At 54.6% G+C, this 16132-nt stretch overlaps 1 protein-coding gene across 5 annotated transcripts in view; it reads left to right on the top strand.

The window, feature by feature from the left end:
• ZDHHC7 (zinc finger DHHC-type palmitoyltransferase 7) overlaps positions 1–15881 on the top strand; it is a 28899-nt gene extending 13018 nt beyond the window's left edge. For 3 of the 5 annotated variants that reach the window (XM_042230699.2, XM_027977367.3, XM_027977366.3), the window contains 7 exons: positions 7486–7571; positions 9271–9592; positions 11482–11606; positions 11983–12079; positions 12519–12600; positions 13314–13444; positions 14055–15881. In XM_042230699.2, coding sequence (XP_042086633.1) covers positions 9278–9592; positions 11482–11606; positions 11983–12079; positions 12519–12600; positions 13314–13444; positions 14055–14231 — 927 coding nt within the window. In that variant the 5' untranslated portion in view covers positions 7486–7571; positions 9271–9277 and the 3' untranslated portion in view covers positions 14232–15881. 5 annotated transcript variants of the gene reach the window in all.
• The last annotated feature ends 251 nt before the right edge of the window (positions 15882–16132 follow it).

Below are 16132 nucleotides of genomic sequence, written 5' to 3'. Positions count from 1 at the left end.
TGAAATATAGATTCCCAAACACTTACTCCTTCTCCCTTTTGTCCCCAAAGCCAGTGTCACGTTAACTTGTGTGTGACCCTTCAGCTGTAGCACCCAAGAAGAGTTGAGCCACCTGCAGAGTTGGTCATCTACAAAGTCGAGAGGGAGCAGTTTCACGTGTCTGTACTTTGCTCTGCCTGTTCTGGGATGGCATTTCATCAGTCACTTGCCTCTGATTTTTTTTTCTCTTTCACCCACTTCTTTGCCTCTATCTACAGACATGTTCTCGTCTCCATTACTGCTTGATTCCATTCTTGAAAACGCGCCAGTAGAATTTTATTAATTGTCTGGTAAAATCCAGACTCCTCATGGGGCCAAGATAATGCCTTATGCTGGTACAGCACCTCACAGTTTTGAAAACAACTTTGTTGTCCTGCGGTGCTGTGTGTGTCTCGGGTGCTGGTAGATGTTTGGGGAATGAGTGATCTTGCTGGGCAGAGTGGGGGTCTCCTACACCGAGGAGACAGCAGGTGCAGAAGCACGGGGCGGTGGGGGGGGGGGGGTGTCCACGGTCACAGCAGGGAGACAGCAGGAAGCTGGGCGAAGAGCCCGGAGGGGCCCGGGAGCCAGCTTCAGTGGAGCCCTGAATGCCGTGGCCCCAAGGTTTGGCCCCTCTATCCGTTAGGATTCTGCAGAGGGACAGCCAGAGGTGAGGGAGCCTAAGCTTGGGTTGTGGGAAGGTGGGCAGGGAAAGGGCGGAGTGGTAACAGAAGCGTTAGCAGCTCCTAGGAGGAGTGACGGGGAGGAGGACTTGGGTCTCGAGAGGAAGGTTCATGGTAAACCCTGGGTGTGCGGGGAGCATTATCAGTTAATGGGAGGAGAGGCTGGCTCTCTTAGCCGCCGGTTTAGGTGGTTCTGGGAGAGGGCACAGGGCGTGTGCAGCCCCGGTAATTAGCAGGAGCAGTAAGGATAGAGAGGCTTCCAGCTTCTCTTGAGACAGGCTTTTACAGCGTTATGGTTGAAATGCTTTTAATTCTTAGCGTTCTGTATTTCCAAAACTCACTCTGTTACAGAATGCATTTTCTAAAACCAAGTGCTCTCGGAAGCCGTGTGTTTAATGGAAGAACATGGGCTCTGGAGTCAAAACTCCGAAGTGTTTTTTTTTTCTTAAACAGACCCCCATTTGACTGACAGGCTGTGGCTGTGGGATAAAGGTGGAGCTTTGGCATGTTGTCCATGCGCCTTCGAGGCTGCTTCGTGCAGCCTGTGCTCTCCTGGTGACACACCCAGAATAAACCCTGCTACTGGGGGTCTCTCCCTCTGCCCTTCCCTTCCGAAGCTGTCCACATTACCCCACCACCACCATCTGACCCCACCCCAGGCTCCCCCTTTTGACCCTTTTCCCTATTCGTGGTCCTGTGGGCTTCATTTTTGCTTTCTCATCTCACTCAACAGGTATTTGCAGAGTTCAGGGTGTGCCGGGGGTATAAGTAGAACATTCCATTGAGATGATGACAGCAGAACAAGACAGCTGGGGTGGGAGGGAGGCGAGAGGTGAGGTCCGCAGGCCCCGGGCGGTAAGGCTGTGCAGCCACACGGGAGGCATGGGGATTTTGTTGTAACTGTAGAGGCAGCCGCTGGCTGGTTTTGATAGACCAGGAGTGGCAGGGTCTGACTTCTCTCTGTTGAAACGGGCTCCAGATGCTGATTGGGGATTGGGTTAGGGGCCGAGGAGTAGTTTGGGGGTTGCGCAGAGGCCACGAGTATGTAACAGTGCTGGTTCATGCAGCCCAGGTGAGGGCTCCCGAGCCTTGATCGGGCTGGGCAGGCTGGTGCAGGGTGGCTCACATCTAGGCAAGTTTTGAAAGTCAAGCCCACAGGACCTGCTCATGGGTGAAGGGTAGGGAGCTGGGGGAGAAAAGTGAAGTGAAGGGTGTGTCCTGATTTTTGACGCTGGCAACTAGATGGTGGTGCAGGTGCTGTTTATCAAGATGACAAGGTGGGATCCCAACAGTCTGGTGGGTGGAGGGGTTTCTGCTTTGACCTGGACTGTGGTCTTGTTGAGTAACTGGTCAGACACTCAGCAGCACGTTCTTCGTTTGCGGGTTTCCCACATGCATCTTCTCTAACTTCACGGAGCTGAGCTCTTGGAGATCATTTGGAGAGCACACAGCCACCGAGGGAAGCCCAAGCCCCGCCTGAGCACCCCAACACTGAGGTGTCTGCGGAGGAGAAGGGCCAGCCAGGAGTCTGGGAGTGGCTGGCGGGGAAGGCGAGGAAGCCAGAGTCGCCCCCACCTCCACCGAGAGCCTGGGCTCCTTCTGTGTTTCTCAGTTTGTCCTCTTTTGTTTTAGTATGAGAGACCTTCCGAGAGAGGTTAAGTTTACTGTTCACAGAATGGCAGATGTGGCAGCATACCACTGAGACTTGGCTTTGGTCCGTTGTTTTTTTCCCTCAAAGGTTAATATTCCATTCTTCAGCTTCAGTAATTTGAGAAGAAAATAGTGGTTCATATGGCATATATTATTGGTCTTGTTTGAAAGCCCGAACTAAATCTTTGATGATTGCAAATGGACGGGAAGCACACTTAGGAGCATGGTTGCAGTTGCGGTGCATGCAGCGGGCTGGGTGATCTGCACGCTCCCCTCCTCACCAGCTACAGTGAGCAGCCTGTGTCTCATCTCCCCACCTCCCCCAGGCCTGTGCTGGTTCACTTACACAGGGCTGCAGGCGTCCTGCCCTTCTCCTAAGCCTCCCCTGCCTCAGAGCAGCCTGTTTGCAGGGCCACGTGTGACATCTTCCTGTTATCCCCAGTGACGGCACCTCCTTGGAGTTCTTAAAATTCTCCCTGGAAGCTTATTTTTTGGTCATAATTATTTCTCTTACATCATAGTAAGTTGAGAAAATAACAGGAAATCCAGAGAAAAAATTTTAGACCAAATAATGGAAAATGTACCCGGGCAGATCATTAAAGAGGGTAAATCACACACACAGGTGCCCCTGCTGACCCAGCCCCAGGCCCACCTGGCTCCAGAGCCCACCCTCCAGGCCTGTGTGTGCTGCCTGCTCCAGCCGTCGCGCGCCTGCCCCCATCTGCTCCGTCCTGGCAGTCCCTCCTGGTTGCTTGCCTTCCTCCTTCCATCCAGTCATGCTTGGTCAGAGATGGCTCTAAAACATCTGTTTACCAAGCCCCAGTGTCTCCCTTTGCAGCAGAACGAAGTGTGGAATTCTAGCCGCCCTAGTGTGGCCTTTGGGTGCTTCACGGGTGGCTCCAGCCTCCGTCCCTGCCTCCCTTACGCTGGGGGTGGGGGGTGGTGCTGCAGCCCGTGGTTCCCTCTCCTGCCTCGGTGTCTCTCGCACTGTTGCCTTCCTAGCGGACACCTTTCTGTTTTCTGGACAGGATGAGCTGTTGTCGGCTCTCTCCGTCATCACCCTCTGCCTGTCGCTGGGGGGAAAGCGGAACAGCACTTAGCAGGCTGGTTCCCATCTCTGGTGTGTGAGCCCTCGTGGGCCGGGGACCTGCCTGTGGTGAGCATCCTGCGGGCCTCGCGTGGAGTCCGGAGCTTGGGAGCCCGCCCCCACGTCTGAATGCAGCAGATCTCAGGGCACCATGTCTGCTTCTCATGCCGCCTCTGTGCCTGAGGCAGAGATTTGCTTACTACTCGTTTTTATAGGTCAGCAGTGGGTGTCTGAAGAGTAGAAGAATGCTGAGTGTAAAAGCAGGGTGTTAGCGAAAACATGAACACCAGACTCTGGGGTGGACATTCCTGTTACCGCAGTAGCAACTGATTGCCAAAGAATACTGATGTCTTTTGTTTACTTGTTTTCAGTTTGTTTATGAGATGCATTTTCTGTCTATAGGCATGAGGAGAAAACATCAGGGGAAGAGATTAATAAGACACCTGCCCACAGATAGCATTAAGGGTAAAGTGAGACAGGGCCTGGCTCAGAAGGCCGTGTCTGCAGGGAGAGCACCTAGAGCGGCTGTTACCACACCCTTCATACCTGCACACGCACCAGTGCTGGGCATTTTGTCTCTTCATTTTTTAGTTGAGGAATAATTCATGTGAAATGAAATGGGACAGTTTTAAGTGTATAATTTTTTATTTTAAAATATGTATTCGGCTGTGCTGAGTCTTCACTGCTGCATGCAGGATCTGGTTCCCTGACCAGGGACTGAACCCAGGCCCCCGGTCTTAGGAGTGGCATCCTAGCCACTGGACCACCAGGGAAGCCCCGTAACTGTCCGTTGACCGTTTGTTTTGTCCTGACAGTGCGTGTGTCTGTGTAGCCTGCTGCCCTGTCCACGTAGGGGACTTTGCATCGAATCAGAAAGCTGCCTTGGTGTCTCCTTCCTTCCCACTTTGGTCCAGCCCCATTCTGAGCTCTTTCAAAGTACATTAGCTTGGCTTGGTTAGACGGCCATGGAGATTGACTCCTACTGAATACATTCTTCTGTGTCTGGTTTCTTTCACTTAGCCAATTGCTGCATGTATCTAACCTCCCCCCATTTTTTAGTATGATTTGTAGGAGTAACCGTGGTTTGTCTGTTCATCCCCTGGTGAGGGATATTTGGGTTTTCTGGTCTGGTGGGTGTGATGAACGGAGCAGCTGTGGACAGCTCTGTACATGTTTTGTGTTTATACGCGTGCATGTGTGGGGATTGTCCTGACCCAGGAATCAAACCCGCATCTCCTGCATTGCCCGGCGGATTCTTTACCACTGAGCCACCTGGGAAGCCCAGGTCCCATTCACCTTGAGGTAAATACCTAGAAGTGGAATTTCCGAATCACTGGGTGGGTGTTGGTTTAACTCGGAGAAAGTGCCAGACCACTTTCCAAAGTGGTTGCTGTGTTGGTTACTCTTTAAAATTTATGAAAGTAACTGGGGATTTGGCCTCATTGTAGAGATTCTGCTTAAGCCCGAGCCCTGGGATGCGTTGACCTGTGTTTTACAGAGTCAGTTTTCTTTTAAAACAGTGTTAACATAAGCCTATTTGAAGATACTCAGAATGAATGTGAATGAAAAGTGGAAAATATTACTAAGCATAATTAGGCATTACTGGTTCAGCATGTTATTTAGCATTTAAAGTTGCTGGCTCCTGCATAGATATTTAAGTAAAGTTACTATGTGTAAATGCCATATTTTAAAAGTCACCTCTGGGCTTCCCTGGTGACTCAGTGGGTAAAGAATCCGCCTGTCGGTGCAGGAGACACGGGTTCGATCCCTGATCTGGGACGATCCCTCATGCCGTGGAGCAGCTAAGCCCGAGCAGCACCACTCCTGAGCCTGAGCTCTGGAGCTGGGGATCCACAACTACTGAGGCCCCCATGCTGTAGAGCCTGTGTCCCGCAACTGGAGAGGCCGTGGCAATGAGAACCCTGCTCCCCCTACTAGAGGGTACCCCCTGCTCTCCGCAACCAGAGCAAAACCTGCCCAGCGCTGAAGGCCCAGCACAGTGAAAAATACATAGAATTATGAAATAGATGCAGTTATCAAAAAGAAGGTCGCCTACTTTAGTTTAAGCAGCTTGTTCACGGCCACATTTGTAACTAAAAGAGTTCTGAAAGGACTGAGAGTCACAGGTACACCAGAGAACCTTGGTGTGCGCGCCACCGCTGGCCGTGGGCAGGAGGCTGTCCAGCTCAGTGTGGAGGGCAAGCAGGGGAGCCTGACCTCAGAGCCAGTGCGGTGGAAGGGGGCGTGCGTGGCCAGGAAGCGGCGAGCAGCCCCCGGTTCCTGGGGGCCCAGAGCCCGTTCCGTGGAGACCGCCAGGAGAGCTCAGCCTGCCTGCTCCTCAGTCCCACCAGTGCCCTGTCACCTCACCGTCCTCCTCGCCAGCCCTCTGGCGTCTTAAGTCAGGGGTCTGGGTTTCAGACAACAGACACCAGCCGAGGGTTTGCCCAACAGAGCAGGGTTTTGTTGGTAGGACACTGGATGCAAATGGAGCGGACCGGCCCTGAGGCGCCAGAGCTGGTGCGGCAGTGGAGCTCTGCCAGGGAAGGATGTCTCGTTGGGGGCTGCCTTTGCCAGGCATCCCGTTGTTTGGAAGTTTGTCCTCTGATTCCTTTTCTCTCCTATGGTCTTTTTTTCCCCCCAGTTTGTTTTTAGTTGATTTACAGTTTTGTGTCAGTCTCCGGCGTACAGCAAAGTCGCTCAATCATTATATATATGTGTGCGCACGTGTGTGTATTCTTTTCCATATTCTGTGCCATTATTAGTCTCAGAAGGTGTCAAATGCGGTTCCCTGTGCTGTACAGCAGGTCCTTGTTGCTTATCTAGTTTCTGAATGGCGGCATATATATCAGAGAAGGCAGTGGCACCCCACTCCAGCACTCTTGCCTGGAAAATCCCGTGGATGGAGGAGCCTGGTAGGCTGCAGTCCATGGGGTTGCAGAGAGTCGGACATGACTGAGTGAATTCACTTTCACTTTCTAGCATAGGAGAAGGAAATGGCAACCCCCTCCAGTGTTCTTGCCTGGAGGATCCCAGGGATGGGGGAGCCTTGTGGGCTGCCGTCTATGGGGTCGCACAGAGTCCGACACGACTGAAGCTACTTAGCAGCAGCAGCAGCAACAGCATGTATCTTAATCTCAAACTCCTAATTTTTTTCCTTGGCTCTTTTTTGTTTAGTTCTCCTTTCTGGGAGGCGTCCCACTCTCTCTTCCAATCCTGTTTTTAAGATTTTAAAATTCTCTCATGTTTTTATTTTTAAGTAAGTAGGAAGTTCTCAGAATGTTCCTCTTTGTCTCACAAATGCAGCCTCTTATCTCCTCGGTTTTCTTCCCTGTGCATTATACCTGCTCTCAACTCCTGTTTCCCTCTGGTTTCTTTCTGGGGCTCTGTCTCTCAAGAGACCTGGTTGGGGCTTTCTCCAAAATAACTGACTGTCAGCTCTTTGCTCACATTTAAGCCTGAGATCTGCCAGGCACGTGGCAGGGGCTGTGTCGGTGGTCAGCTGTCCTCTGGCAGCCCTGCTCCTGGGGAAGCCTGGCAGCAGTCTGATCTCTCTGGGGGAATGCCCCCACCTTGTGCTGTCGGTCAGCTTTTATTTTGGGGCCAGATGAGTGCTTCCAGGAAGGCAGTGTCCCTTCGCCCACCTGCCGGTGCCCAGTGGGAGACACCCCTCCCCGTCCCACCTGCCCCCTCGCGCACTGTGCCCCTTCCCCAGACCCCTTCCCCGGGGGCCCTGGTGCACCTCTCCCCTCTCACTCGTCTTTGCTGCAATTGCTTGGCTGTGGCTGGTAAAACGGTTACCTGTTGAAATGCAGGTTGACTAGATTTGGTCTGGATTATCCCCAAGGCTCTTTCTCAAGGGATTTTGGCTTACAGGTTTAATTTAAAACCGGGGCTAAAGTAACGGGGTAAAATGAACAGGTTTATAATTTTCAGGATTCTGTCAATTTACTAGTAATGAAAACCTACAGGAGTCATGATTTCATAGTTAAAGATAGTTCTGAATGCCAGAACAAGCAACTTTTCTAATTAGATTTTATTATCTTTCAGATCCTGTCACATAGGACAGTATGCACCTTAAGATCCTGAAGAAAAGGCACAAAATGTTCAAGTAATGTCTAGTAATAATTTGTGAGGTAAGTGTCTCCTCAGGTATATAATCACTGTTTCCTCTCTAATTGCTCACGCTAACTTGTACCCTGTTGATGGTTAATGGTCACCTCCTGTCAATGATTTGCTGACCACCTACTCTAAGAGGAGAGTGTGTCCTGGAGCAAGATCCCAATTATTAGCAGGAGTTACAAGATGAGGGTAGGCCTCCTAGCTACATGACTGGAAAGGTTTTGCTTGGATGGCTGTCCCTGAAACAGTGGAGATGTGCAGTATTGCTCCTGGTGTTCTGGGAAGCGAGGCTTGATTTAACACGAGGAGAAACAGGTTCACGGGGTAGACAAAAGCCCGTTAAACTAGCCATGGAAATAGAGAACCGATGACGTGACATCTGCTTGACTGTCGGCCAGCACACCGTGCCTTCGGGGCTCTCTCAGGCAACCTGAACACAGAGCATTCCGTGGAAGACAGTGTGGAGTGAGGCTGCGCCCTCGCCCTGGGGTCGAGTCGCCAGTTGCTGCGCCCTTTGCTCTCACATTCCTAGTGTCTGTAGCTGAGTGAGTGTGAGGGAGCAGTTTCTTCATTTCCTCCCCTCCTTTCCTGCTGCACTGATGCGGCGTAGGTTCTGTGACTCAGCAGAAGGCGCCTGTCTTGATCACAGAGAGCCCAGTGTGTGTGGCCCAGCCTCCCTGCATTCGTGGACTGCTTTCTTGAAAATCTTGAAGTAACTGTGGGCTATCAGACTATCTGATGGGTGGGTTTGACAAGTCTGGCTCTAAGGCACACAGCAGGACCCTAATGTGCTTCTGGGATGATCCCAGCCCACCCCTCCAGCTCCCCTGGGTTGGTGTGTGCACGCTCTTCCTCACAGAGCTGCCATCTGTGCCCCTCTCTCTGGACCAGACAACCGGACTCTGACAAAAGGCTTCTCCATCTCTGGACGCATGGCCCTGCGCCCTGCCCAGCACCCAGGTGCCACGTCTCATGGCCTGCGTCCTGCCTGAGGAGCAGCCACGCAGCAGAGGGAGTCTGGCCAGAGGGCTTTCTCAGCCTTGGTGGGCTTGTAGGACCCACTAGGAAGCTGTGTGGCGATCACCAGGCCACTCACCAGATCTGAGAGAGGGACCAGCTTCACACTGTTGCATCTGGTTGTAAATGAGATGAGAGGGGGTTATGGGGTAAAGCAGCAGCAGAATGTTTACGAGGAAAAGTGCAAGTTTGTCTTTAGTTTCTGGCCCTACATGTTCTCACCTCTCAGGTAATTTCCCAGTTAATGTGGGAGGGTTGTCAAAAGAACAGCCCAGTGAGTGAGGGAAACCGTTGAAAGAATGAGAGAGGAAGGGCATTCTAGGAACAGCATAAAGGAAAGATGGAGATTAAAATGGGAGCCTGGCTCAAAAACATGCTCACCCATCGTCAAAGAGTTAGAACTCAGGGAAAGGGAGAGCACACGCTGAGCGAGATGGAGAACCATTGGGCGAGAACCCTGAGCTCTGCATCGGGGGCCAGAGTGGGCACGAGCAGCAGGAGTCGCCTGTCCGCCAGCCTCTCTGCCGCTGACCTGCCTGGGCTCCGGGTGCTGCGTGGGCAGCGGGGTGCCCAGGCCTCACCCTTGGGCTCGGAGCCTGGGCCCCACAGTGTGCGTCTGGCCCTCACCCTGTGTCGTCCCGCTGAGGCATGGCTGGGCAGCTGCCGTGACCATGTGCCCCTCGCACCTTCCCGCAGGGAAAGCATGCCGTCCTCAGGACACCGGCTACGGGACGTCGAGCACCACCCTCTGCTGACCGGGGATGACAGCTACGACTCCGCGGCCTCCTCTCCCGCCGAGGCCGACGCGGCCGACAGGGTATGGTTCATCCGCGACGGCTGCGGCATGATCTGCGCCGTGCTGACCTGGCTGCTGGTCGTGTATGCGGACTTCGTGGTCACGTTCGTCATGCTGCTGCCCTCCAAGGACTTCTGGTACTCCGTGGTCAACGGGGTGGTCTTCAACTGCCTGGCGGTGCTCGCCCTGTCGTCTCACCTGCGGACCATGCTCACCGACCCCGTGAGTGCCTGCCCTCGGTGGGCTTTCCTGTCGGGTCCAGGCTGGGGAGACACCAGTGGCTGTGGCTGGAGGGCCTCGCACTCCCGTGGCCTTGGGGTTTGAGTTCTCGGGCACAGGCTGGCGGCCTGGTCCGCAGCATCCCTGGAGCACACACAGCATCTGGATGGAAGTGCTATTGGAGTGTATTTAGGGAGTGCAGACTAGAGGCCGGGCGCCAGGAGAGGCTGCAGGGAAGCTGTCAGGAGGACTGCCCAGGGGAGCGCCCAGGCTGCACTGGGATAGGACGTGGGGCTGGGGACCACGGTTCTGGGAAGACACCGACGAAAAAACGCACCCTGCAGATGGCTAGAATGCAAACGTGAGCTTGAGGAACATGCCTCAGGTATCCAGGAGGTTTCTTTGGTGGGGTGAAGAAGGGCCCAACTGGTGTGGAGGAAGCAGGCGCTCCTGCTGTGTGTCTTGGCAAGACCCGGGCCTAGGAGACCCAGCTGGCCCTTCTGCTTCACGCTTGGCCTGGGAGAGCATGTCTTCAGCAACAGAATCAAGTGTAGGTCACCAATTGCAGGGACCTGGGGGAGTCATCGGGCAGCCCCGAGGGGGACCAAGGCAGCTGCCCAGGGCTCTGAGCCGCAAAAAGGACCAGAAAATGCATTTATTTCCTCGCCATCTGGTCACCACTGGTCGCCTAATGAGCACTCTTTTAAGTGGGTAGGGGGGGTGGGGGTCGCGCGCTTACTGTGGAGCAGCGAGTGCGTGTCCGTGAGAACTAAGGTGCGGCGCTCCTAAACCTGGTCCCTTTCTTCTTACGGGACCTGGGACCCTGCCTCCATCACTTCCTTCTGGTGATAGGGCGGCCTGCCCGGCTCTTGGGTGCCTTGGAGCCCAGTGGTCCTCGGTCTTCACATGCACGTGCTGGGCTTTGCAGACGTGGCGTCGGCCCTCCACGCAGAGTTGGGCTCGGCCCCTGCGTCCCCGGCAGCGGGCTCTGACTGTCTTTACTCCTGCCGACAGCGGTGCCCTGCCGTCTCCCCCACCCTTCCTGTCCTCACACGTTTGGTCTCCCCTCCCTAGTAGGGCTCCTTCTCTAGAAACACGTATTTCTTTGTGAAGGACAAGCCCCCATGGGGCACAGAAACGAGACCCAGGTTTATTCCCAGTCCACACAGCCATGGCGTCCAGAATGATCTCCCAGACATGATTTTCACTGCCTGTGTCCACTGCCCAGACAGCAAACCCTCCGCCCTGCAGCCTTTGGCCCATGGCTACCCAGCACACAGGGCTCCCTGGCCCTCTGCAGCTCGCCGTGCTGGGGGCTCGCGTGGACGCCCTGTGAGAGCCCCGCTGCCACTCCCACCCCTGGGGCCAGACACAGGGCGTCAGGGGCCCAGGGCCGCACTCCCCAGGCTAGTCTGTGATAGGTCTGCAGGGAAGCATTATGCAACTTTAAAACATGAGATAAAGTCTTTTTTCAGACTGTTTTGTTCAGCCACCCCCTGTGCAGCTGATAGGAAACCTGTGGGTGTGCTTATCAGGGACACCCTGCCCAGGAGTGTGGGCAGAACTGGCTGCCCAGGGTGGAGGGGGAGTGGCTGAGCAAACACAGCCAGCCACTGGCGTGTCCTGCATGAAGTTGGAAAAATCCAGGTGACTCACCAAATTATGAAGGATAATGTGCTATTTGAGTTCTTTTTATAGCTTGTTTTCTTTTTCATGAGAACAAAACTTCTGGTCCTATGTTATGTGAGTGATAGCCATTTTTCACAGTGATATATGTGGCAACAACAGCTTTATGAATAACACCTAAGACTAATTCCTAAATTTACTGTTTTTTTTTTTTTTTCTTAAAAGTTCGTTCCTCCCAGCTAAAATACATTGTTACTAAACCGTAGGGGGCGGTCCCCAAAGGAAACGCTACTAAAGAGTACATGGAGAGCCTGCAGCTGAAGCCCGGAGAGGTCATCTACAAGTGCCCCAAGTGCTGCTGCGTCAAGCCTGAGCGCGCCCACCACTGCAGGCACGGCGGCTCTGCCCTGGGGGGTACGGGCCCCAGGGCGGGGGGGGGGGGCTGAGCGCCCACCACTGATGGCGGGGAACCCCAATACCCACCACTGCAGGCACGGCGGCTCTGCCCTCGGGGGCGCAGGCCCCGGGGCGGGCGGGGGCTGAGCGCCCACCGCTGACGGCGGGGAACCCAAATACCCACCACTGGAGGGACCCCCATCCTTAGGGCAGCCTGAGCAACACCCCGACGGGACCACTTTGAAAGGACATCCGGAGCACCCACCTTCCCTGGGGCAGGATCCCCCGGGTGGCCTCTTAGCAGAGCTGTTTTCAGTGGGTGATGTTTCCTCAGAGCACAGAATAGTAAAAATCTAACTTCTCCTTTTCAGCATTTGCAAAAGATGTATTCGGAAAATGGACCATCACTGTCCGTGGGTGAACAACTGTGTCGGAGAAAAGAATCAGAGATTTTTTGTGCTCTTCACTGTGAGTAAAGAGACTACTCATGTAGTGACTTGTGTTGAGTCTTAATTCTTGATATACTGTCTTACCTGGAGTGAGTGGTTATTCTGACATCAGACCTGCAGTCCCTTCTCTGGGGTTCAGATTACAGCTGTGTTGTCGCTGGTGGAGAGGCACCCAGCAGATGAGCGTGTGTTGCCTGTTGCTCCAAGTGTTCGCTGTGATTTAACTTTCTCCTGGATACCTTGACCCACCGTTGTCACTAAAATGTGTTTCCCCGCAGTGTATTAGTCTGCGAGATTACTGTCCTTGGTCCTGAGTGGCCCCGGGGAGGCATGTCACCTGCTCCCCCTCACTGCTACTGCCCACCTCCCACACTCTCACTGAGCCTGGGACAGAGCAGTGGGCTCGCGAGTCCACGCCCTCGGGTCCTGGCGCCGTGCTGACCGGTGTCTTCCTGCAGATGTACATCGCTCTGGCATCCGTGCACGCGCTGGTCCTCTGCGGGCTGCAGTTCATCGCCTGCGTCCGAGGACAGTGGACAGGTAGGCCTGGGGGGCGGCTTCTCTTGCTCGTTCCACAGTAGGGGGAGAGGGAGGAAGGGGCCTCCAGTTTCAGAGGAAGTCCTCACAGTTGTTTTAGGAATTAATGGAGAATTTTAAGAGGAGGATATGGGAAAGTTCTCACACTGCCGTTTAGCTAGTACAATGAAGACACACACACACACATAACACACACTTGGGTCTTCCTGTCAGCTAACAGTTTCTGCTGAGTACCATTCGTATCCTGCAGACCTTTGAGACTGGGCCAGAATTCGTGTTGTCCCCACAGGCCTGGCGTGTGCTCTAGCCACTGGACAGGCATCATTCAGGGCCATCGGATGAGGCGGGACGAGCCGTGCAGCATGGACTCATGTGTGCGTCCTGTTCACAAGTGTAGGCACAGGCAACTCCCATCTTTTCTGGCTTTAGTTGTGTTTCAATACACAGTTCAGTACATGAATACAGTCTCAACAGAAACCTGGGGAGATACAGGGTATTTCAGATCTGCCGGCCAGGCCGTGGTGGTGTGAATGTTGGCCTGGTGGGGCCACCCTCTGCCCCGGGTGGACAGCAGGTGCGCCTGTGAATGAAACGAGCTCGCTTCTCTGCGGACAGTGGCGCAGAGGGGCCCTTCCGCAAGCTGGACCCACGCCTGGGGCTCGGGACGTGGGGGGTGCTCCGCCGTGCCGTCACAGCTAGCCCCCTCTCGTTCGCAGAGTGCAGTGACTTCTCCCCTCCTGTCACTGTCATCCTGTTAATCTTCCTGTGCCTTGAGGGTCTGCTGTTTTTCACTTTCACCGCGGTGATGTTCGGCACCCAGATCCACTCCATATGCAATGACGAGACGGTATGCCCCTCCTCCGCTGGGTGTGTTTGGCCTCAGTGCACCGGAGTGGGTGGGCAGTGGACGCAAGGGCCTGGTGTTCCCCAGGACGTGGGCGGGGTAGCCCCGGTGCACTGTGACAGCATCACTGCCTGTGTCCCTCTCCCCGGGCACAGCTCGGGGCTCAAAAGTCCCTTTGATTTGAAAGTCAACAGAGCCAGGCAGGTGGAGCCAGCAAACGCCCCGTTTCTCGGAGACCCTGCCCTCGGCAGCTGAGTGAATCACAGGGACTGGATCGCCTTCCTGCCTTTCAGTTGAAGGCCTCGAGCAGGCACTTTGACACGTTTGTAAGACCCGGAAAGAAAATCGGCACCTGGCCCGGAGGCCTGGCCCCCCTCGCGGCCCTGGGGCTACCTGAGCTTTGCACCCGCCTGGAGGCCGCTGCCCAGCTATGTCTGACATGGTCTGGCCAGCGGCTGCAGCCCGGCCGTGTGCACAGGGGCCCGCAAGACTGGGACCAGGACGTGTGGTTCGGGTGGTGCCTCCCCCGTGGCGACCGCTCACCTGCCCTTCCTGTTCATACCTGCCCAGGGTTTTCCTGGTGCTGCCGCCCACTTGCTTTTCTTCCTCCCAGGAGATCGAGAGGCTGAAGAGCGAGAAGCCTACCTGGGAGCGGCGGCTGCGGTGGGAAGGGATGAAGTCCGTCTTTGGAGGCCCCCCCTCGCTGCTCTGGATGAACCCCTTCGTCGGCTTCCGGTTCAGGCGCCTACAGACGAGACCCAGGAAAGGGGCCCCGGAGTTCTCAGTGTGAGGCCTTCTCGTCACTCCAGAACTTGTCCATGGACTTAATTTATCTGGGGTTGGAAAGGGTATCAACAGCTCCCCTGTGACCCCGAGGGCGAGTGGCCCAGCGGCCTGCAGCGAGCGGGACTTCACACATTCACGGTCACAGACGGCAGGTTCCCCACCAGTGATGTCACTGTCCAGTAATGGAGGGATGTGGCCGCACGGAGGAGCCAGGTGTCATTCTCTCCCTGCACAGTCAGGAGTCTGTTAACACGCTCAGCGTTTGTTACACGGGTTGTTAGAATCCTATGTGCCGAGCTGCTTTCCTCAGTCATGAAGAAAAGCCAGTCCAGTGGACAGAAACGCCACGGTCAGTGGCCCTGGGACTCTTCGGGCCCCCTCGGTCCAGGAGGGGTCTGGACGCAGGAGCCCGTGGGGGCCACGGGAGCAGCAGGGCCATACGCTCGCTCCTGGCCTGGGGCTGGTGGGCCCTGACCCCGTGAGCAAGTCCTCGCGTGTCAGTGTGTGTGCGTGCACGTGTGTTTCAAAGTGGGCCGTGGTGTTCAGGCAACGTATCATGGGGGTGTGCTGCAAACAAGCTATTTTTTAGAAACCAGTGTTTCAGGGAAGAGGGGCGAGCTGTGCGGGGCCCCCTCCCGTGGGGCTTACATGAATGTATTGCACACTGGAGAGTATCAAGATCCAAAGAGCGGTCGTTCCTGTGTGGTCCTCTGTTGCCCTCCCTCCTGTTCTCAGTTTATTTTAGCAATCTGGAGTGCGTGACAGGGCTCTGGAACCGCACTGTGTGGTTCCGGCCCGATCAGCGGCGTATGCCGGCCCCTCTGTGGCCCCGGGCTTGCGCAGCTGACCCTGCGGGAGGCGGACGAAGCCCTGAGAAGGGGAGGGGACCTGGAGGCAGGAGCCCTGTGGACTTGGCCTGCAGCCAGTATTCAGGATGGCAACAACTGGTTTGATTTTTTTAATTCGTACCTTTTTTGGGTATCATTTTGTTTGTTTTTCTACCCACGTCACAAGTGATAAAATAGGACCCTTGGTGCAGAGCTTAAAATTATGCCAGAAAGCAAACAGCTCCCCAACCCTGGGGATTCGCCTTAAACTTGCCTGGTCTGTCCATGTTTTATGGGATTCCACCATCTCTGACACAGTCTGGGGTCCCGAGCCCCCTTCCATGCTGAGAAGAGTGGGCGTCTCCCGCCTGGTCTCCACGCCTTTCTGCTCACCCATAAGCCATTTTGCTTTTGTTTGAATTAACCCATCCTCTATCCTGATCAGGGCTGGCGCAGAACCACAGAGGGCCTACCCTGACAACAGACGTAGCTGAGGGGAACGGGGTGGAGGGCGGAGGTGAGGTGGCTCGGTCACTGCAGAAAAGGGCTGGGGGGCTGAGTCACGGCCGAGGACAAACAGGAGGCAGGAGTTCCCGAGATTGTTCTGCACACTCATTTGCACATCTGTCATTGGGGTTGGATGTGTGTACTGAGCTTCAATGTGAGGCTTTTAATATGTATATCCTGGTTATCAATAAAATTATCGAAGTGGTTGAATCCTGTGAGACTTGGCAAATATGTGCAAATCAAGTATACTTGACTTTTCAACCTCTTCTTTCAATGTAACTTTTGTAAGAAATAAAGTCACCAACTGACGTTGTCCAGCAGTCTGTCCAGTAGCCGGTTCTTGGTGGGTTGTGGGCGTGATTCCGTGCTCAGCTTTGCCTCGGCTCATGGACACCACACCCGGGCCAGTGTCCAGAGCCCCTTCAGCGCCTGAGACGTGTGACTTAGCACCAAGGTCGCGCTCACACAGGTCGCCATTTCCACATTTTTCATTTTACTCTCAGTTGATGCACCTCATCTCACTTAGCTTTGCCCTAAAGCTTCCTTAATTTTTTAGTGTGCTTGGAAATAA

This window comes from Ovis aries, chromosome 14, assembly GCF_016772045.2.
Source record: "Ovis aries strain OAR_USU_Benz2616 breed Rambouillet chromosome 14, ARS-UI_Ramb_v3.0, whole genome shotgun sequence".
Taxonomy (NCBI): domain Eukaryota; kingdom Metazoa; phylum Chordata; class Mammalia; order Artiodactyla; family Bovidae; genus Ovis; species Ovis aries.
The sequence above is the reverse complement of the archived record's forward strand: the minus strand, read 5'-3'. Positions and strand labels throughout refer to the sequence as shown.